This window comes from Microcebus murinus, chromosome 9 (assembly GCF_040939455.1).
Source record: "Microcebus murinus isolate Inina chromosome 9, M.murinus_Inina_mat1.0, whole genome shotgun sequence".
In the NCBI taxonomy this organism is placed as follows: Eukaryota; Metazoa; Chordata; class Mammalia; order Primates; family Cheirogaleidae; genus Microcebus; species Microcebus murinus.
Window position 1 is genome coordinate 103,716,289 of NC_134112.1, and position 23,294 is coordinate 103,739,582.

A 23,294-nucleotide genomic window follows, 5' to 3' on the forward strand; every position below is an offset into this window, starting at 1 on the left:
TTTAAAAATTTGCTTAATTCAAGAGAAGATTGTTTAAAATTTTTTTCTATAGGTGCATGGATCTGTGAAATAGTACATACTGTATGTTTGAAAGTTTATCATTTTAAGCAGCATAAGGAACTAGTTGGGTTTATCTGTAAATAATGTATTCCTCATGTGAAATAGATGACTGTAATTCTTTTACTGATGTAATATGTAATCACTCTTTAAAAATAATATACTATTATCCATTTCACTGACATTATCTAATTTACTAAAAATAGCTGCTAAAAATAGTTATTTTAAAATACCTATTAAGGCTGGTCCGATGGTAGTGGGTTATCAGAACTTATTAACATTAGTGTCACTAAAGTTGGTATTCAACCAACCACTGCTAAATTTGACTGGCTTTAAAAAAGAAATAAATTATAAAAAAAATACCTATTAAATTTTTAATCTGTGCTTGTTTTATAGCACTTACTAACTGTGCTCAATTCATGGAGACACACTAATCAGTGGCTGTGAAATTATTTTTCTGTTTGGCAGAACGGCGAACACAGGAGTCGAGGGGCGAGTTCAAGGAGAGACGGGACTGGCAGCCAGTAAGGAGGAGCAGGCGCCCTCAGTTGACCGTCACTCGTGCTGTGGTTCCCACGGAATGCTCGAACGATGAGTTTTCCTGCTGGGCCCAATGATAGCCAGTAAATGGGAGCAGATGATAGATACACTTCACTCTAGATCTGACCCCCTCCAAATGGATAGTACAGTTTAGGTATATCAGAGGAGCTTGGAAACCTGTTGTCAATTATTAGCTTATATTTTGCCTGCTTTATGTTTGCTCACACAAATTAGAAAATCAGCACTCACTTTGGAAAGAATAATTCATCTTGAAGTCTCTTCAGTCCCTTCCCTGCCTGGCGCTGAAGTGTCTCTGGGTGGGCATTGCAGCCCGTTTATGGGCAGGAGCAACTCGCTGTGGTTCGCGCCCACTAAGTTCAAGTCATGCCAGCACGTCCCCCACTGCCTGGCGCTCCAGACTGTGAGCGCAAGGAAAGCGCCCTGGGCTCACTGCCGCAGAGATGCAGTAAAGGCCTGGCGCTGTCCTTGGCTGGAATTCCGTGCCAGCCCCTGGTGGTGATGCCGGGAGGCCTTTCAGTGACACTGTGACGATGAGGCTGATTTTGTGTGGGTTGTGCGAAGATTACAGATTAGATTAGTGCTTATGTATAAACTCTCATTTTGTATATAAGCCCTAGAATTTAATTTGTCCTCTATGACAACCATATATTGTAATTTTTCATACATTAGGAAAGCTCAGGTTAAATGTCTTCCCCCAATTTTTACAAGTTTGAAAAAAGCTAGCACTTACCTGGGCGGGGCCCTCAAATTCCTAGATTTTATATTGAAAATATGCTAGAAGTTACAAGGAAGGTTTTTTGCTCAATTCTATATACCTGTTAAACCGTGTTATATAAAATTGGTGTGAATGTAAGTTCTAGAAATTGAGAAGCGATTTGAAATTTTGCAAGTATTTTAGGTCTATACTAACATATAAAATATGATTAAAAATAGAGCATATTTCAAGATAAATCTTTCTTTTGGAAATACAAATATTATATTAAACATAAAATAGTATTTGAGATTGACTAATAAAATTATAGAAAATTTCTAGAACTCTTAAAGTTTATAGATTGGTACACACACACAGACGTTTGTTAAAACACATAGTTTCTTTTCCCTACAGAAGATATTTTCTATCTTGAATTACTGCTGAAATAGTAAAAATGTTAGGAAGACTTTAGCATTCATAGTTCTAATAAGACATACTTTGCCCACTTATAGCAGTTCTTAATCATATCAAAATACTGACAGGAGTTTTCACTGATATGGAGAATGTTTTAATTTTTAGGTCTTCATTTAAAAATAAATTTGACTGTGATCGTGTTTGCTTTCTAGGCATGCAGAGGATTTTGTGAGGAATCATGGAAAAGAGAAGGATTCTAGAAGGAAGGTAAGGTAGTCTGCACTGAGGGTATGTCGATTTTATTACACGTTAGTTTGGGTTTCCCCTTGGGAGCAGAGCCTGAGCCAGGAGTGGTCTGCAGGTGGTTTATTTGGGTGGTGATCCCAGAAGGCACACTGGAGACTCCCTTGAGATTAGAAGACGCAAATAGATTGAGAGTACAAAGATGGACACACACAAACCATCCAGCAGCAGCTGTGAGAGAGCTGGGGTGGCTTTATAAGTAGCAGATGAAGCAGTCTTAGAGACAGGAAGTGTTACTAGAGACAGGCATTCACAATGACCAAATAATTATTCAGTAAGAAGATGTAACGGTTACAAATGAATACATCCCTAACAAGAGAGTCCCAGAATACAAGAAGCAAAATTGACAGAATTGAAGGGAGAATGAGACAATTCACAATAAGGGAGACTTTAGCACTCCACTTTCAATAATGGATAGAACAACATTTTGTGCTCACAGATTAGACAATTTAGGTGAAGGGACAAATTCCTAGAGGTATAAATGACTAAAACTGCTTCAAGAAGAAATAGCCTGAATAGACCTACGATAAGTAAGGAAATGGCATTAGAATTAAGAATCTTCCCCCAACGAAGCCCAGGCTCAGACGGCTTGTCGGGCACATTCTGTCAGACTCTTGTTGTTAGTGCCCACACGCACTCACGGTGCCTCTCGTTGCATATTTTAAGTTGTCGTGTGTGTGTGTGTGTGTGTGTGTGTGTGTGTGTGTGTGTGAGTAGTATGAACTGTAATGTGTACTGTGTTTTCTCCTTAGTATGTCAGCATTTCTCCAGTCTTCACTTTTTATGCTGTCCTCATAGGTACCATGAGAACTGTCTTCATGATGATTATTTAATAATTACAAAATGTTATATTGTGGCATTACTATCATCACACCATTTCCTTAGGTTTTGTTTTGTTATCACAGACAATGTGACAAGCATATTCGGGCTCCTATGGAATTACTTCTGAAAAATAATTTTTTTTCTTTCATAGTTATCTGAATCCCCTGACCTTGAGATAATCACATTTAACAATTTGGTGCCATAATTTTATGAATCTCTTTATTCCATACACACATACAAATACCTGTAGTTTTATATAAATTAGGTCATGTGGCACCTGTTGTTTTGATGTGAATGTGTTTTAGTTTTACTCAGTTTTGGGGTGGTGGTCGAAATACTTAATATCTAGCTATGACCATACTCCTTACCACAGGAAAAAGCCTTACAAATATTTCTTCTCATATTTATAATAATATATTGGTATGTATTTTGGGGAGTTTGAATGCCATTTTGTTTTGTTTTACACACACACACACACACACACACACACACACACACACACTTGGTTCATTGTGGAAATCCCTTCAGTAAGAGTGATATACAGAGCTGTCCGGAAGGTACCCAGCCATGTAACATGTTCTCATTATATTAACAATGGCTAGGTACTTTCCAGACAGCCCTCATAGATCTGCCACATTCTTTTATGAATAAATTTCTTGATATGGAATTGTGGAGTTGTTAGATGAAAATATATATAGTTTTTTTCTGTTTTCCTCATGTCTCCAGTTTTTTTCTCTAAGCTCCAGATTAGCATTATACACTAGAATTATAATGTGAGTCACATTTATAATTATAAATTTTCTTATAATCACATTAAAAGTGTAAAAAAGAAACATGAAATTAATTTTAATATCTTATATAATCCAATAAATCTAAAATTATATTCTTTCAACTTGTAATCAATATAAAAATTATCCATGAGATATTTTGCTTTCCTTTTTTTTTTTTTTAAGAAGAGTAAAATATGTGATATTTCCCTGGAGAAATTCCAGAAGAATGAAGATTCCTGAAAGCTCGTTTTGGCCTAGGATTGGGCCCTGTGTTTTATAGCGTTAAACACTGAATTTGTCTTGCTTCAAGTGTTCAGCTTGTGTGGAGAGCCTGCCCTGTGCCAGAATAACGTTCTGGGCACGTGGAAAATTCTCCCTGTTTTCTTCATGAATAACACATTAGGTTGCCACCAGTGTTAGACACTGAAGAGTTTGGGGTGGAGGCTTCTACGTGTCACCTCTTACTAGTTGTGACAATAGTAGGTGACACTCAGGAAGCCTTTTCTGGGTCAGACACAGGGGTCAGTGGTGCAGGGGCAGCGCCTCGTCCAGTCTTCTCACTACTGCTGTGATGTAGGTACAGCCATTCCCAATTTTCAGAGGAGAAAACTGAGGCACAGAGAGGTGAAGTTACTTACCCTCAACCACACAGTTTGTAAACCGAAAAGTGGGGACCCAGATTCACAGCCTGTGCACCTGACTGCTGAGGAGAAGCCCCCGGAGGGGCCGGGACAGTGTCTGTGGTCCCTGGATGCTGGCCGGCTCCCCGCTGACTGTGGCTGTCCTCTCTCCCTAGCACAGCCGTGAGGAGAGCTCCTCCGTGTGGAAGCTGGCTCATCGGCAAGGACACGAGGAGACCATGGTAAGGACAGTGCGTCTTTTGTTTCCACAGTCCTGTCCAAACACATGCTTTCACTCACATTTCCTTGCTTTCCTGTCACCACTGTATTAGTGTAGTTAGTGTTCCTTTTAGACAACAGAACACTAATATGAAGGAGTTGATGAGATTTTAATATGAGATTGATATTTGCACTCACTGGAAAGTCCCTGGTCACGTTGAAGGCAGTCCTGGTGATGGGAGCAGAGGAAGGCGGCTAGACTGTGCGCTGCAGACACCACAGCCTGGTTCTTCTGCAAGAGGGGGCACGGTTCTGCAAGAGCTCGGTGGGGAGGAGGTTTAGGTTGAGTGAGTAGCCAGCCTCTCGTCTTTGCTCTGCGTCATGTCAAAGATGCTAGAGAAATCATCAGAGATGTGGTTTGGGCCATGTTGCTGAGAAACATGCAGAGTAACGCTTTTCAGGCATCTGTGTGAAAGCAGAGTGATCACGTTCCCCAGGTGAGACAGAATAGTTGATAGCAGGTGACTCTGAAGAGGCTGGTCTGCAGCTGTGGTGGCTGAGCAGAGGCACTGCTCAGTGGCCCGTGGGGCAGGCAGCGTCCCTGCTGACAGCACTGTCGTGTCCCCATCCCACTGGTTTGTCCCCCCAGTGTGGTTCTAGCTCTGCCAAGCAGTGACAGTGTCTGCTGCACACCCCTCTGTCTCGCTGCCTGGCTGGGTGCTGGGTGCACGCTAGGTGTGCTGAGTGCATGGATTGTGGTTTCAGAGTCAGCGCTAGACGTCAGCCTTGGCTCATACTGAGCGTGGAAGTGAATGAGGAGTGTGATGCTGTCAGCTTGACTCCCGCACAGCTTGTGCTTTTGTTCTTATCAATCAGCAGTTGTGGCTATTGATACGGTAAATGTAATGTGTTATTCGATATAATGTTCAGTGACTTTATATGACATTGTGCTAAGTGGACCTTGCTTTTTTAAAATAAGGTTTTTTATCTTTTAGAGCAGTTTTGGGATTACAGCAAAATTGAGAGGAAGGTGCAGAGATTTCCCATGTACCCCCGGCCCCACACACACAGCCTCCCCTGTTACCAACGTCCCCACCAGAGTGGCGCATTTGTCACCGTCGATGAACTACATGGATACACCGTTATCACCCAGAGTCCACAGCTTACGTCAGGGTTTGCTCTTGGTGTTGCATCCTGCGGGTTTGGACATAATGACCTGTATCCACAGAGTGTCACACAGAGTAGATTCACTGCCCTGAAAACCCTTTGTGCTCCGCCTGTTCGTCCCTCCCTCCCCCCTTATTCGTGATAACCACTGACCTTTTTAGTGTCTTCGTAGCTTTGCCTTTTCCAGGGTGTCACATACAAACACCCCTCGACTTACGATGGGGCTACAAACCCATCGTAGCTTAAAAGTATTGTAAGTAAAAAATGCATTTAATACACCTGGCATACCGAACATCCTAGCCTAGCTAAGCCTACTTTAATTAGCCTACGGTTGGGCAAAATTATCTAAAAGAAAGCCTACTTTTTTTTTTTTTTTTTAAAGCACAGTGTAGTGGAATCATTATAGCTCATAGCAGCCTCAAACTCCTGGGCTCAAGTGATCCTGCTGCCTTAGCCTCCCTAGTAGCTGGGACTATAGGCATACTTCACTGCACCCAGCTAATTTTTCTGTTTTTAGTAGAGACAGGGTCTCGCTCTTGCTCAGGCTGGCCTAGAACTCCTGAGCTCAAGCAATCCTCCCGCCTCGGCCTTCCAGAGTGGTGGGATTATAGGCATGAACCACCGTGCCTGGCCTCTGTTGCAGTGTTTTGATCCCCACATTTCTTACTGTTTTTTCCCCCAAGAATCAGAAGTGGTTTCACCTGCCTGCTTGCATTGTCCATTTGTCCTTGCATGCCATCTGCTCATCCACTGCAGCCCTGGCATGTTAATCACAGTTGTTTTAAATTCCTCTCTGATGTTTTCAGCATCCTTGTCATCATTGGAGCTGATGCTTGCTCTGTCTCTTTAAAGTGTATTTTTTGCCTTTTAGTATGTCTTGTGAGTTTTTCCATTTTAGAGGCATGGTCTCACTCTGTCGCCCCAGCTAGAGTGCAGTGGCGGGATCATAGCTCACTGTGGCCTTGAATTCCTAGGCTCAAGCAATCCTCCCACCTTTGCCCCCCAAGTAGCTGGGACTACAGGTGTGTACCACCACACCAGGCTAATTTTTTAATTTTTTGTGGAGACAGGGTCTTGCTATATTGCCCAGGCTGGTCTTGAACTCCTGAGCTGGAGTGATTCTCCTGCCTTCACCTCCCAAAGTGCTGGAGTTACAAGGGTGAGCCACTGTGCCCAGCCTGTAATCTTTTCTCGAGAGCCGGGCACCATGCCAGGCAGGAGGAGCCGAGGTGGACGGGCCTTTGGTGGTGTGGGGCAAGCTGTGGGGGGAGGCATCCTGCGACTGAGGAGCAGGTCTGTGTCTCCCGGGAGCCTGTGCCCTGGACTGCGGACGTCACTCCACTTGGAGGGGCTGCCGGCAGGTGTCCCCTTCCCTGTCAAGCGGGTCCTAATGGCCGGTGGGGCTCTGTCAGCAGCCCCTCTTGGGGACGACCTCACAGGAACAGCACTCTGCCTGTTCTAGGGCGTTCCTCTTCCCCTCCAGCCGGAAGCCCTGGGGATTTTCCTCCGTGAGCACCAGGTGGCACTGCTGGAGGTAAATCCCACTGAAGCGTGGCCTGAGACTGCGAGGAATTTTTGTCTCTCGGGCGTGTCTGTTCCTGAGCCTCCACAGCCTGTCGGTTGAGGTCCGGGCTTCACAAGCAGCCTGGCTCCTGTGGTGGTTCCCCTGGCAAGTCAGCTCCGTCCTGGGCCCAGGTTTGCCTGTACCCTCCCCTCTCTTGCAGGCGCAGAAAGGACTGTGGGTGTTTTGCTCTGTTCAGCCTTTTACCTGTGGCTGGTTGACTCCTCGCACGTGGAACGGGAAGTCCCCAGAAGGACCTTGGGTGGGGCAGTTCTCTCCATGCGCGTTAGCCCACGTTGACCCTGTGTGCCTGGTGTGCGCTGTCCAGTCCTCGCTGCTGGGGCAGGCGGAGCACGTCGTGTCTAGAGAGGCAGCACATTCCTCCGGGTGTGAGGAATTGCTGGTGTCTTACGGCACCGTGCATCTGTTCTGCGGGCCATTCTGTGAAGAGATGGAGACTGCGCAGCTGCGCCTGCGTTGTCCACCTGGAGCAGCACTGGGCTTCTCCACGTGGAACCCAGGAGTAGGAGCCTCGGACTCAGGTCTCTTCTCCCTCCACCACCATGAGATTTTTTTGACCTTCAGCTACATTGTTTGGCTTCTCGAGGAACCTTATCATCAAACGCAGTGGCCAGCAACGTTGCCAGCAAGACAGACCTTGGCTCCGTGAACTCCCGAGTATTCACTGGGCATCTCAACGCCCTGGTGGTCAAAGCTCTGCTGTGGAGACAATCTTCTCGAAATATGGCACAACGGCGGGTTACTCCGTCAGTAAGGGCTTTGCCTGCCTTCGGCATGTTAGCAAGAGAAGTGTAGCAGGACAGGGTGGCAGGATGATGGCTGGGCCCGTGTTGGACACTGATCTGGCTGCAGAGCCAAAAGTGCATCGAGGAAACCAGGTGTGAAACCATCCGCAGCGGAGGCAGTGGCTCCTCTTTTGACTGGACTGTGGCTTTCACTGGGTCATGATGCTAGGACGTACAGTCACCCAGCACGTGTCCCTCCTCCTCCTGCCCGGCGAGGTGCCCTCACCGTGCCAGCGTGTGTCAGGAAACACCTCCTGGAGGGGAAGCTGGCTTCCATTCCAAGAGTGGGCAGTGTGGTTCTTCTTCCATGTCTGGGCAGTTGACGGGATGACCTTCGGGCTGTTTGGAAGGAATTGGCCCAGATAAGACAAACAGTATATCCTCTACTGGGAAACCCGGGAAGAGTTGAGAAGGGGCAGAGCAAACAGGCAATAGGGAGGGAGAGTGTCAAGTCGGAGGGGGCAGGCAGCAGCTCCCAGGAGAGGCGGTGAGTGTCTGGGAGGGGAAGGTGACAGTGAAGATCAGGGTGACAGCTGGAGTTGACTGAGGAGGATGGAAAGGAGGCTGAGGAAGGGGAAGATGGCAGAGACAGCGCCGATGGTGGGCCTGGCTCTTCAGCACATAGTGGGGTTCAGGACTTTTACCACACTGCTTTCCCGAGGCGCTTGTCTGAGATCAGAACTCTCAGCAGACCCTGCCCCGGCGTCTTTGGCACATGCTAACCGTTCTCCCCTCCGCGTCCTTCCCACGTTCACTAACTCAAGCTGCCCTGCTCCTGGTCCCACTTTCACGTCCTTTGATGCTCCTGGTAGTTTTGTTAAGTCTTACCCTATAATCCTTTGCTTTTAATTTTGATGCCTCTTTATGACTTACCAGTAAAAAGGGTGTATGTTTTTTCTCAGCTGTCTCCAGAATAACTTCTTGTAGTGCAGGGAGGACAGCTCTCTCCGTTCCTACGTGAGTCTTAGCTGCTCCCCTTGCTGCCGGGGCGGTCTCGTTTGGTCAGCAGCCCCCCGAGAGCAGCACCGAGTTGGAGCTGTGTGTGATGCCCCACAGAAGGGGGCTGTGGAGGGGCAGTTCTGCACAAACGGGGTGATAATTTTTTTGTGAATGGGAGCTGGCATGTCACACACATCCCCTAGAAAAATAATTAGTGTAATAGTCTCAAGATTTGTTTTTTAAAGTTGATACTGTGGTTTATTTTTGTGAATAGCCTGATGTTTGGACTCAAAACAAACATTAAATAAGGACCATTCCTGGTCCTTATTAAACCAGGAATTTGGAGGAAAACAATCTGTCCTGCGGCGGTGCTGCCTGGCCAGCACTTCCCCAGGCTCCAGAGGTGAGAGGTCGCCGTCAGCCCCAGTGCTGTGCCCCAGGATGGCCTCCGTCCCTGCCCCGGCTCTGCCGCAGCCCTCCTGGGACCCGCTTCCCTGGCGGCCCACCCTGCTGACCCTCCCCGATCTCTCCCTGTGTGTCCGCGTCCTGGCCGGTGGCGCCGACACCTCCCCTGCTGCACACCTGGGCCAGGTCTGTGCCAGCACCACTCTCCTGCTGCTTCAGGCGCCACAGCCACCCCATTAACCCCCCGGGTGACAGTCACAGCCCCCGAGATGGCTTTGTGGTGTGCTCAGGGTTCTGCCTCAGGTGCCCGCGAGCTCCTTGGGAATGCGGAGGGAGCCCAGAGGGACAGTGCTGGCCCCTGGTGACAGTCAAGGTGGGGTGGGCCTGAGCGGCCGAGGGACCCCTGGAGAGTCTGTGACGGTGTGTCTGGGAGCGCTGTTGCCAGTAACGAGGGTGTGCAGGGCACTTGTAGATAAGAGGAGAAACAGCCTTGGGGGGAAATATGAGTTTCCTAAACATATGTCACATTTCCGCTACCCTCTGAGTCTAGAAATACGAGTTTTCTAAACATATGTCACATTTCCACTACCCTCTGGGTCTAGAAGCCTAGGATATGTTTCAACTCTCTTTTCCAGGCAAACTCTTGCCCTCAGCCCCAGACCCTGACGGCCTCGGTGCTCTGTGGGGGTGCCCCAGGCCTCAGAGCCTGGCCAGGCACACTCTGCCCCCATAGCCTGGCGGAACCCTGTTTACCCCAGAGGGGCTGGTTAGCCCAGTGCCTCTGACAGGAAGTCCCAGGCAGGATGGGAGCAGCTTGTCATCTGCTCCGGGGAAGGAAGGGGCCAGGGCTGCCTCTGCACAGAGCACATTGTTCTGGCTGTTCCTAACCTCAACAGTAAGGTGCGCACCATTCAGTGGGTATATATTATATTATATATATTCATGGGTAAGAAATGGATTGCTCAACATTTGGAATTCATTTGTATAATTCTTTTTAAAAATTACTTTTAGCCACTAGGATTATAGATATTTCCCCAAAAGGATATGTTTATTAATTGTTTTCTCTTTTTGGTCACACCTATATATTAGCAAGGGTATTTCTTACAAGAGTTTGAAGTTATGTTATGTTTTATAAATACTTACATGTTGAAATTAGCATTAACAAGCGAATCTCAGAAAACATGTATATTTTTCCAACCTATTTGCAATATTAACATTTATGATTGAATTTTTTTTGTTTTATGTTTGATTTTTACCTCTAGGAATTTGAAAAGGAAGAGATTGATTCAGAAAATTCTAGAGCTAATGAATATACAGCCAGTTTTGAAGATGATTTTGAAGTAGGTATAAAACTTAAAAATTTTCTCAGCTTAAAAATCATTTATTCTTAAAATCAGCTTATATATAATAATTTAATAGCTTTTTTCCTCTCTTTTTATTACTTAATACTCAATATCTGATTAATTTAGGTCTAGCTGTTACCTATAAAAAGCTTGTTATACTGCTACCAATGCTTATCAGTACACTGTAATTAAATGATTTTACGATTTAACCTGCATTTAAGTGTATCATATTCAAACGTGTGTGTATCTATGTACATACATACACTTTCACCTTCTCGGCACAAATGTTTTCACATTATTTTTTCCAATAGCTTTGGTATATGTGGTTTTATATGGTGTGATTTATTTTTGGAGGAACAAATGCAGCAGTTTATATGGGTTTATGTAATAGTTCAGTGACATTAAAATCAGTGACCTATAAAAGTCTTCCTTGGCCATCCTAAGGACTTTGTCCATTAGAAATGGTAAGTGGTGATGTTGTGTTCAGGACAAGTGCTGATAAAGTCAGTTTGTCTTAAAGGCCCCAAAAGCACTGTTGTTGTTTGCAGGACTACGAGGACGACTTTGAGGTCTGTGATGGCGACGAGGACGGCAGTGCTGAGCTCGAGCCACGGGGGACACTGGAAGAGCTTCCTCCAGCCCAAAAAAGGGAGATACAAGAAATTCAAAAAGCCATCAGTGCGGAAAATGAGAGGATTGGCGAGCTATCTTTGAAACTGTCTCGGAAACAAGGTGGAACGGAACTTGAAAGGGAGTCCGGAACAGGTATGTGTGTCGGTCAGCGAGCGGCATCCCTGCCCTTGGGGTGCTGGGGACTGAGCCTCAGAGACGGCATTGTTCTGACGGGCAGGTAGGTCCTGATGTCACAGCGAGGCCCCTTGTTGCACATGTGGCGCACACAGAAGATGTTTAAGCGGTTGAGGTTACCTGTGCCCAGCACCCAGGCAGGGGGCACTGTGGGCACTCTGGCCCTCAGGGGGCATCAGTACGTCTCCTCCTGTGTGGCCAGCTTCTGGCTCAGCCTGTGAGCATGCCCTTGCTTTTCCTGGTAGTGCCCTCCTTGAGTTTCTGCAAAGGAGTCGTTGTGGCTGTCGGCAGATGAGAACCAGCTGCCGCAGAGGGCCGAGGGGTCAAGGGGCCGTAAGCTCGGGACACAGCCTGACAGAGCCTGTCATGGCTCACGCTCTGGACTGAGCCTTTTTCCTCAAGGATTTGTTTTAAACAAAATTAGAAATGTATTCATAGTTTTCCTGGAAATTCTTAGAGTCTTGATATGATAGTTACTTGTGTGGGTAGGAGTCAATGTTTTAAAATCACTTAAAGGGGGCTGAGGCCGGGTGTGGTGGCTCACACCTGTAATCTGAGCACTCTGGGAGGCCAAGGTGGCCAGATTGTTTGAGCTCAGGAGTTTGTGACCAGCCTGAACAAGAGTGAGACCCCGTCTCTACCATAAATAGAAAGAAATTAACTGGGCAACTAAAATTATATAGAAAAAATTAGTCGGGCCTGGTGGCGCATGCCTGTAGTCCCAGCTACTCGGGAGGCTGAGGCAGAAGAATCGCTTGAGCCCAGGAGTTTGAGGTTGCTGTGAGCTAGGCTGACGCCACAGCACTCTAACCCAGGCAACAGAGTGAGACTGTGTCTCAATAAATGAATGAATTAATTAATTAATGGGGCTAGGTGCAGTGGCCCACTCTTATAATCCCGGCACTTTGAGAGTCCAAGGTGGGAGGATTGCTTGAGGCTAGGAGTTTGAGAGCAGCCTGGGCAACATTTTTTGTCTCCATAAAAAAATAGAAAAATCATCCAGGCATGGTGGCCTGCACCTATAGTCTCAGCTACCCAGGAGGCTAAGGCAGGAGGATTGCTTGAGGCCTGGAGTTGAGGCTGCAGTGAGCTATGATCTCACCACTACATTCCAGCCTGGGTGACAGAGTGAGACCCTGTCTCTAAAAAAAAAAAAAGTAAAACCGCATAAAGGGAAAACTGTGACATTCTGATAAAACATTAGCATTAAAGGTAAGATAGGAAAATATTAAAAATATTGGATGATATACTACTTTATCTAGTAAAATAATCAGTAATATAATTAGTTATAATCAGTAATTAATATAATGCAGTAATACAGAAGAAGGTTTTGCAGAATGATCATTGCTCTCATATCGTGTACCTGCTACAGAGGCAGCAAACTCAGCTGGGTAGTGCTGACAGAGTGCTCCACATACTTAGGGCTGGAAAGATTTCTCTGAAGCTGGGGTGGCTGTCCTGGCAGAGGTGAGGACCCGCCCGTTTGGCCCTGTCCACTGGCTGGGGTCCAGGGCTGGTCGTGTGACTTCTCTATGGAGTGGCAGTGCGCACGGTAGCTTCTGGTGCCACCAACAGGCAGGATTTCACGATGACATTCAGAGCTCACTGCCCTGGGGTTGCCAGGAAGTGAGGAAGATTTTATTCTTTAAATGCCGATTTTCTTAGCAGACCTTTGAGTAACCTTTTTGTTATCTATTTCCTGTGTTTATGCTTAGCATTATGTCCTTATTAGCCTGATTTACAGGATTAGAATTTATAACCTCCAATATGAGAGATTATTTTTTAGCATATTTTTTATTTGAAGGAATTGTTGCTACTCAGCTGGGGTTGAGCTGCCCTCTGGGCTGTCGTCAGCGCTGAGCTAGCGCAGGTTCGTGGTGTGGTGAGGGCCGCCACGGCGTGGAAGCCTCGTTCCGTGCTGCAGGAGGGAGCACACAGCGGTGTGAGGCAGCGCTGGCCCTGGGATCTCAGACCCAGCTCCGTTACTTATTGGCTGTGTGATCTCGGGCAGTTGCCTAACCTCTCTGTCTTAGTTTCCTCATCCGTAAAATAAAGACAAGACTTTCTTCAGGGTTGTTGTAAGGATCAGTTAAATAAACTAGTACACACAAAGTGCCTTAGAAGAGTGCCAGGCCGTCCTAAGCGCTGAGGAAGGTAGGTGCGCTACCATTTATAACCCCCATCGAGTGGCCGGTGGAGTGTATTCCTTCTCTGTATCCTGCTTGGCACCCCCAGCCTCTTGGTATTATCTTGTATGAAATGCTCGCACCCTGTGGTGATTGAAATATTTGAGCATAAACTGCATAACTTGTCCTTTTTCAGGACAGTAGCAAACCATCTGATAAATAACTTTTTCCAGTACACCAAAGTCACTGTGGTGTTTGAATGAGGTCATACACCTCCTGAAGCTCTTGTTCAGCGAACAAGGAACAAGTGTTTGCTGAGTGCTGACACCCGGTACGGGGGTGTGGGCTCTGCTCCAGGGGTGTCTTTGTTCAAGTCTTAATTCTGTGACTTTAGGCCAGGTGAGGTGGCTCACGCCTGTAATCCTAGCACTCTGGGAGGCCGAGGTGGGTGGATCGCTCAAGGTCAGGAGTTCGAGACCAGCCAGAGCAAGAGTGAGACCCTGTCTCTACTAAAAATAGAAAGAAATTAATTAACCAACTAAAAATATGTAGAAATATATAAAAAATTAGCTCCCGGCATGGTGGCGCATGCATGTAGTCCCAGGCTACTCAGGAGGCTGAGGCAGAAGGATTGCTTGAGCCCAGGAGTTGGAGGTTGCTGTGAGCTAGGCTGATGCCACGCACTCTAGCCCGGGCAATACAGTGAGACTCTGTCTCAAAAAAAAAAAAAATTCTGTGACTTTAAACTCATCTGCCAGATTCCTTATTTTTAAAACTAGAACAATGACATCTCTTAATGTCTGTGTGGCACTTTGCAGTTGGCACGGTGCTTTTCATAAACACAGCCTGCTTTAGTCGTTATCTTAATCCTGTACATTTACTGATGACAAGAAAGCTGGGGTGCAGGGGTAAAGTCACTTCCTGTGGTTGTGATGCCAGCAACGGCGGTGCCGAGGCTGGGCTGGGTTTCCTGAGCCACACCCTCTAGTCTCTGTCCTCGCAGCTTTGCTGTGCGGTCCAGGGAGATGATGTGCGGAAAAGGGGGTGAGTTCTGTACAACTGTATGATGGTGGGGTTAGTCTAAACGCATGTCCAAAGGGATGAGAAGACAGATGAAGATACAATTGGAATAAATATATAATATAAACAAAGATGGGGGTAAGTACATACAGGAAACCACAGAAATCTTCAGTGGAAAAGAGGTGGGTTGAGGAGAGATCGTGTCTTCCAGGAAGGGTAGTGGACAGATTTGTTCATTGTAACATGAGCCCTTTCCCGCAGCCTAGTGGTTAATCTCATCACATCTCTGGAAACTTTAGGAAGTCTTCTGGTGATGCTCTCACCTGCATTCTCCTTTGTTTTGTGTTCTTTGGAATATTAAGTAATTGATCCAGTAATAATTTGCACTTGTTTCTGTTTTTTAGCTATTTTGTATATTCATGTTCCAATTCCCTCACTAGAGTATAATCTTTATTTATTTGTTTTTTGGTGTGTGTACTGCATCTGCTATGCATTCATAAATGTTTCTGAAACTCAGTGGTGTGATGGGCACATACAGTGGATGATCAGTAAGTAACCTTCGCTTTGGTACTTGAAGGTTTAGACGAGATATGCAGTAGGAGGCCTCTTAAACGCTTGTGAAAGGTGCTAATTGTTGCTGTTGATCTTGAGTGAAGAGCTTACTGAGTATAACTTTTATATATGCTTCAAACTATTTTGCTCTTGATTTTTTTACTTGGAAGAAATATTTTAATGTCATAAAAAATACCTTTTTGTCCCCATTATACAGATACAAATAGTTCCCCGTCCAGAGCCTCTGTTTGTGGAATTTTTGTGGATTTTGCGACAGCTTCACACCGTCAAAAGAGTCGGACTCAGGCCCTTAAGCAAAAGTAGGTGTACTGGGAAATTTGTGAAAGGTGTTAATATACTTTTCTTCAACACACTTTTAAAAAAATAGAGCCTGCTATTTTGTTTTCACTACGGACTGTTTAGGTATATAATTTGCACTCCATGTCCCTGTGTGCGGAATGTTACGTTAACAGTGCAGGCATGTGCTGCTGTAGACGAGACCCTGGGCACGGCTGCCTGCCAGAGCTGTCTCAAGGGTCCGCGCCCGTGTGGGCTGAGGGAGGATCCCAGCAGCTGTCACAGAGCAGTGGGGTGGCCTGGCCCAGCGTGTGCTGCCTCTGGCATGGCACCACCCTCCCCGCAGGTGCAGCGGTGTCAGGGGTCCCGTGAGAGCCCCGGGCTGAGTGTCACTGGCCTGTTTTCAGGAGAGGAAGCCAAGGAAGCAGGAGTGACCCAGGGCACAAACCCATCCCCTGCCCTTCCTAGTAGACGGGCGCTAGGCGCCCTCACATTGCGTCGTGCTGCAGCCTGCGCTGTGCTTCCCATGGGTCACCCCTGTCCCACAGCCCCACTCACGGACGCGGGGCACGCCCAGGGCCAGCCGCTGTGCAGGGCTGAGCTGGACGTCGAGCCCAAGGCTGCTGGACGCCAGAGTCCACGCTCCTGATTCCTGCGAATTTAGAGATTCATAAAGTGTAGAAATTTATAAAAGATTATTTTCAAGTCAAGGATCCCTTGGACTAAATCCAAATATTATCCATGAGTAAATGAAAAAAATAAAGATTTTTTTTTTCAAAAAGTGGGTTTAAAATCCATGTCACGTAGCTTAGTACCTGGCCTTAGTAATTACTCAGTAAGTACTTGCTAAATGAACAAATCAGTTATTAATAAAAACAACAGTTTTCACAGAATTTTTGTTGCTCTTATATTTTGATTCTCCTGTTGAGATTATAAAATGAAAGTTTCCGATCCTATGGTTAGGTTTTATTTTTTTGCATTATTCAAGTTCTCAGAAAACTACGGATGGTTTAACACAATTTTCACAAACTCATAAAAAGCCAAAGCTACACAGTGTGTTGTTTTAGGCACATAAATATGAGATAACATATTTTAAAAAGCAAGAAAATGATAACCACAAAACTCAGGGTAGCGATTGTTGTGAGCAGTGGGGGTCTGGGGACAGGGACAGAGGAGCCCTGTGTGGACACAGGTCATTGGTGCCTTCTTGGCTCTGGGTTAGGCTCGTCCTAGGGTGGTAATTACATTACGATACATAACATGCAAGTGTATCGTGGATTATTTTGGATCAGAAATTATATTAAATATTTTAAAAGGACAATTTAAAAAGCCAAAGGCTGAGACATAAATGGATTGATAATAAATAAAAACATTTTTGAGAAGGTTCCCAACCTTTCTGGCATGGGGGCACCAGGGAGACCCGGAGGCACAGCTCAAGAGGGGACGGGAAGCCCGGGTCCTGACAGGCCACGGACCAGCACTAGGGGTTGGGGACCACAGCTTGAGAGGAATGTGGAAGATTCCGGCATTTGTGTGTTTGTGTGTTGTGAGGAAATACAGATACAGAGAAGACAAAAACTATAGAGGCACTTACATTACTAGACATAAATTACATAAATTCATTAGAAATTTGGGGGAAGATAGATGCCTGCTTCACAATATATACAAGATAAATTCTAACTGGATTAAAAAGATAAGTAAAAAGAAGAGCATAGGTAATATAAGTAGTTATTTCAGTGATAGGAAAGGACTTTCTAAGAATAAAAACAAAAAATTTAAAAAGTTATGGATTACATCTCAAAAAATCAAATTTCTGTAAGGCACAGTAGTCCATGAATATGACAGAATTTAAAGGTAACTGACCAGTTGGGAAAATATATTTGCAAAATATACGGTAGCCGTTTACTATCTCCAGTGCATAAGATATTTTATAATTTAGTAAGCAAATATCCCTCATTGAAAATGGGCAGAGATCATGTAAGACTTGAGGTCAAGTCAGGACAACAAACTATTGTGGGGATTAAACGGAAGGTGTGTGATCCAGGAGCCAATCGTGTAGGTGCTGGGAGAGCTGAATTGCTAAGCAGGGACCCCTAGGCAGCCCAGTAGGCAGCCCAGAGACGAGCGCCAGCAGGAAAAACCGAGGCTCCTGGGGCTTCTCTCCATGATGAATGGGCTGTAGTTAACCTCTGAGGGCCTGTGCTCCAGGAGCAGTGGGAGCACGTCGCTGAGATGCCTGGATGCTGGAAGGACCACTCCTCCCTCCCTCGTTCACTGTGTATTGATTGAGCACCAGCTGTGTGAAATATGGGTTGATGGGCTCATACTCCTGCGGGGGGGGGGGGGGGTGTTGGTGGTGACAGATGACAGATACACTGGGGTGTCTGGAAGGAAAGGGGGAAGTGGCACAGTGACTGAAAGGACCAGTCCGTGAGACGAGAGGAGGTAGGGTGGATGCAGTGTTTCGGAAGCTGAGGGTGGAGGGTGATTAGCCACATCCCATGCAGCCTGCGGGTCAGTCCTGGGGGCAGTCTGCCCGTGTGGCCTGGAGAGGAGCCAGGCCTGAAAGCCCTGCCGGCCGTGCAGCCTGACTGCAGCTCAGGTGCTGTGGCAGAAATGTCACCCTCCAGCCAAGGCACGTCAGCTCCTCGAGTGCAGTGAACTGCTGCTTGTGACAACTGCAGGCACACGTGTGTCATCACTGTATTTGTGTCAACCTCAGGTGCACCGTGTTGGGATAATCACACGTTTGGTTCATGATACATTCACATTGTGGGTACACATGTGACTGTGTTTTAGTTATTTTTAACCACTGTTAGATACCTCAGACTCATACCCCAAAAAAAAGTTGGCTCCCTGACAATAACCTGCATTTAACCATAAGGTTCCTTCCATTCGCTCTACACTCCCTATATATATTATTCAATTTAACTTTTGTCTCATTTCCAACTTATTTTAAAGGACACGAAGTACAAAACTGCTTCGGCTTATTGACATAGATTTTTCATTCACTTTCTCTCTCTTGGATCTACCACCAGTGAATGAATATGACATGTACATCAGAAACTTTGGGAAGAAAAACACCAAGCAGGTTAGTACCAGACGTATTAAAAAGTGACGAAATTTTCTACTATAAATTCAAAGAAATTAATTGGCCAACTAATATATATAGAAAAAATTAGCCGGGCATGGTGGCACATGCCTGTAGGCCCAGCTACTCGGGAGGCTGGGGCAGGAGGATTGCTTGAGCCCAGGAGTTTGAGGTTGCTGTGAGCTAGACTGATGCCACGGCACTCACTCTAGCCTGGGCAACCAAGTGAGATCCTGTCTCAAAAAAAAAAAGAAAACACTTTTGAAAATTATGCCTATATGCACGTATGTATCTCAAATGTTTAAGACACAGGCAGTCTTTGCACAGTTGTTGTGTATGCCATGATACTTATTTTTGACACCAGCAAGACTATCATTTCTTTTTAATTTTTGTTTTTATTTCAGTAATGACAAAGTGCTCTGAAATTCAGACCAAATATTAATTCAAACATATTTTTGTTTTTAAGGCATATGTTCAGTATAATGAAGATAATGTGGAAAGGGACATTCAAACTGAAGAAATAGAGACCAGGGAAGTGTGGACCCAGCATCCAGGAGAAAGCAGTGTTGTCTGTGGAGGTAACTTCTTTTTGCTCTTGAGTTGAAGGTTGACTGTCTTTACTTTTTTTTTTTTTTTTTTTTTCTGAGACAGTCTCTCTCTGTTGCCCTTGGTAGGGTGCAGTGGTATCATCAGAGCTCACAGCAGCCTCAAACTGCTGGGCTCCTGCCATCCTTCTGCCTCAGCCTCCCCAGTAGCTGGGATTACAGGTGCCACCACACCCAGCTAATTTTTCTATTTTTAGTAGAGACGGCGTCTCGCTCTTGCTCAGGCTGGTCTTGAACTCCTGAGCTCAAGCCGTCCTGCCGCCTCAACCTTCCAGAGTGCTGGGCTTACAGGCGTGAGTCTGGCTGATTTTTTTGCTTTTATTTTTACTTAATACCTTTCTTTCTCTTTCTGTCTTTTCTCTTGGGGAAGGGTGTTCATATGTGACTGTGGAAAGACCCTATACCCTTTGAGTAGAACAGTGACCACAAACATCAGAGCTGTGGACCTAGAAGGGGAGTGAAACCCGGTCTTGGGGCCCAGTCGGGGCTATGACCAACATTTAGAATGTTTTTATTGCCAGCTATAAGGAAACATCCCACATCCCAAACAACCCCTGTACAGTAGGGCTTTTTGGAACATACTCTGCTCTTAGGAAAATAGTCTGTTCTCACGAATACAGAATTTTTACGTTTTAAGTGCATTTTGTAAATATCTTCCATCTATATAGATTGAAGATCCCTAGAATACATGGTTTCTGCCAGTGACTATGGAACTATTTATGTGTTAAATACTTTCCTGGTTGACAGTTTTTCTTAAGGAATTATCTCTGTGTGACAAGGATACACATTACTTCCTTTCCTTGGGTAATCCTCACCTTGAGAAAGAAAGACACTTAAACTTATGTAATAATTAAATTGATTCTTTTAACTGTTTTTCTTAATACATGTAAACAAGATTCAGTACACAGACATCCTATAAAACAATACACAATTGTTGTTGGAAAAAATCACTAGTAAACCTAGGGAATGTAATGTAAAGTTTTCTGACGTTTCCTTCTGGGACTCTTAGTGTTCATTTGTAACATCTCTTTGAAGTCTAAGATGTGCAATGTACGACTGTTTCAGAGTCAACTTTGTTGATTTTATATAACCTATTTTTCTAGGTAGTGACAAAAGAGATACCTCTGATGCTCCAGTCATACCAAAGATTGATACTCCACGGCTGTCAAGCTTTCTGCGGGAAGCTTGCCAGGTACTCTCTGCATTGCATGTTCGGTTCTGGGCATCCGTGCCTGAAGTCCCATTAGACCTAGGAACGTAGGCGCTACTGAAACCTGGAAGGCTCTATAGCTTAGATAAGTCACAGTCAGTTAATCATTTTCAGGTATTATTTTCTCACAAATTGTCAGTGGTACATTCTTTGTGTATAAAATGACACCGGGTAAATGTATATCACTAAAAGTACTATCTGTGTATTTGGGTTCTATATTTTATTTTATTTATTATTTTTAGAGACAGGGTCTTGCTCTGTTGCCCAGGCTGACTGCAGTAGCTCGATCATAGCTCACTGCAGCTGCAAATTCATGGGCTCACGAAATTTTCCTGCCTCAGCCTCCCTAGTAGCTGGGACTACAGGTGTTTGTCACCACGCCTGGCTAATTTTTGTACCTTTTATAGAGATGGGATAAAGTGTTACTGTGTCGCCTATACTGCTCTGGAATTTTTTTTTTTTTTTTTGAGACAGAGCCTCACTTTGTTGCCCAGGCTAGAGTGAGTGCCGTGGCATCAGCCTAGCTCACAGCAACCTCAAACTTCTGGGCTCAAGCGATCCTCCTGCCTCAGCCTCCCGAGTAGCTGGGACTACAGGCATGTGCCACCATGCCTAGCTAATTTTTCCTATGTATATTTTTAGTTGGTCAATTATTTTCTTTCTATTTTTAGTAAAGACTGGGGGGCGGGGGGGGGGTCTCACTCAGGCTGGTTTCGAACTCCTGACCTCAAGCAATCGGCCCACCTCGGCCTCCCAGAGTGCTAGGATTACAGGCGTGAGCACCATGCCCGGCCGTGCTCTGGAACTCTTGTCCTCAAGTAATCTCACCACCTTAGCCTCCCAAAGTTCTGGGATTCTAGGCATGAGCTGCCAGGCCCAGCCTCTATATTTTAATATTAATTTCTTACATTTTATATAACTACAGACTAAACAGTGGGCATATTAAGATGTCAAGGAAAGCATAAATCTAGGGTATTTGAAAGAAATAAACTTGTGATTTTTAAAAGTAATTATAGAAGTTTTCAAACTGCACGCAAAAATAAAAGGACCAGTGCTCTGAGGCACTGTGACCTTTAGTAGTTATGAACTCATGGCCAATTTCTCTCATCTGACTCCTAAATACGCTCACCACCCACCCCATAAATTATTTTGAAACAGATCCCAGGCATCATAACTTTTCCTCCATAAATATTTGAATGAATCTCTAAAAGAAAGGAATGTCTAAAACAATTACTAGTAATAATTTAATATACGATTAAATATGAAGTCAGTGTTTAGATTTCCTCAGTTGTCTGTTAATTCTTTGCACATAAGCTCAGAGTTTAAGTACAGAGAAGCAATAAAGAGCACACTGTTGCTAGACCTTGACAGGTTGAATTAAGCATGTATGGCAGACCCTACTGTGAACATGTGGTCACACTTCTCCTCAGCAAGTCATGTAGGAATCTGTGGCTGATGAAGTACAATTATGCTCCACATAATGTATTTTTTTTTTAATTTCAGGATCTTGTAAGGGTACAAACATTTTGGTAACATTTTATATCATTCCCTCTCCCTAGTGGGAGTTAGAGGCATGCCCTCCCCACAACAATGCACACTGTGTCCTATAGTTGTGAGTTTACCCCCCCCAACCTCCCATCCATGGAGAATATTACAACCATGTGAGCACCATAGTGTTAATCAGTCAGTACCAATTTGATGGCGAGTACAAGTGGAGCCTATTCTTCCAATCTTGTGTTACCTCACTTTGGATAATGGGCTCAAGCTCAATCCAGGAAAATATAAGCAGTGCTAGATCAGTGTCATTGCTTATGATTGAGTAATATTCCATTGTAAATGTATACCAAATTTTAATAATTCACTCATGAATTGACGGGCACTTGTGTTGTTTCCACATCCTTGCAATAACGAATTGTGCTGCCATAAACATTCGGGTGCAGATGTCTTTATTATAGAATGTATTTTGCTCTTTTGGGTGGACGCCTAATAGTGCTATTGCTGAATTGAATGGTATTTCTATTTTTAGCTCCTTGAGGTATCTCCAAATTATTTTCCACAGAGGTTGCACCAATTTGCAGTCCCACCAACAGTGTAAGAGTATTCCTGTCTCTCCGCATCCTCGCCAGTATTGGTTGTTTAGGGATTTTTTGATAGAGGACAATCTCACTGGGGTTAGGTGATCTCATTGTGGTTTCGATTTGTATTTCTCTAATGATTGGAGATGTTGAGCATTTTTCTATATGTTTCCTGACCATTCTGTCTTCTTTTAAAATATTTCTGTTCATTTCCATTGCCCATTTATGGATGGGGTTGTTTGATTTTTTTTTCTTGCTGATTTTTTTAAATTAGATAGATTCTTGTTATCAGCCCTTTATCACATCTGTAGAGAGCAAATGTTTTCTACAGATTTTTTTTTTTTTTTTTTTTGAGACAGAGTCTCACTTTGTTGCCCAGGCTAGAGTGAGTGCCGTGGCGTCAGCCTGGCTCACAGCAACCTCAATCTCCGGGGCTCAGCGATCCTACTGCCTCAGCCTCCCGAGTAGCTGGGACTACAGGCATGCGCCACCATGCCCGGCTAATTTTTTGTATATATATTTTTAGTTGGTCAATTAATTTATTTCTATTTTTGGTAGAGACGAGGTCTCGCTCAGGCTGGTTTCGAACTCATGACCTTGAGCAATCCGCCTGCCTCCCAAAGTGCTAGGATTACAGGCGTGAGCCACCACGCCCGGCTCTACAGATTATTTTTATCAGATTTATTTTAGTGTAAATTCCTGGGAACTAAGAAGAGACAGCGGCTGGGCTTGGTGGCTCATGCCTGTAATCCTAGCACTGTAGAGGGCTGAGGTGGGAGGATCGCTCAAGATCAGGAGTTCAAGACCAACCTGAGCAAGGACAAGACCCCATT

The 23,294-nt window shown here is 45.0% G+C and overlaps 1 protein-coding gene across 2 annotated transcripts in view; it reads left to right on the forward strand.

Annotated features, from left to right (window-relative positions):
- The window catches only part of DYNC2I1 (dynein 2 intermediate chain 1), a 68,842-nt gene that overhangs the window by 16,151 nt on the left and 29,397 nt on the right, over positions 1–23,294 (forward strand). For both annotated transcript variants that reach the window (XM_012786287.3, XM_076006761.1), the window contains exons 6-14: positions 526–581; positions 1,936–1,990; positions 4,415–4,480; positions 10,598–10,675; positions 11,227–11,443; positions 15,401–15,503; positions 18,442–18,571; positions 19,038–19,149; positions 20,280–20,368. In XM_012786287.3, coding sequence (XP_012641741.1) covers positions 526–581; positions 1,936–1,990; positions 4,415–4,480; positions 10,598–10,675; positions 11,227–11,443; positions 15,401–15,503; positions 18,442–18,571; positions 19,038–19,149; positions 20,280–20,368 — 906 coding nt within the window. The remainder of the gene's footprint in view (positions 1–525; positions 582–1,935; positions 1,991–4,414; positions 4,481–10,597; positions 10,676–11,226; positions 11,444–15,400; positions 15,504–18,441; positions 18,572–19,037; positions 19,150–20,279; positions 20,369–23,294) is intronic.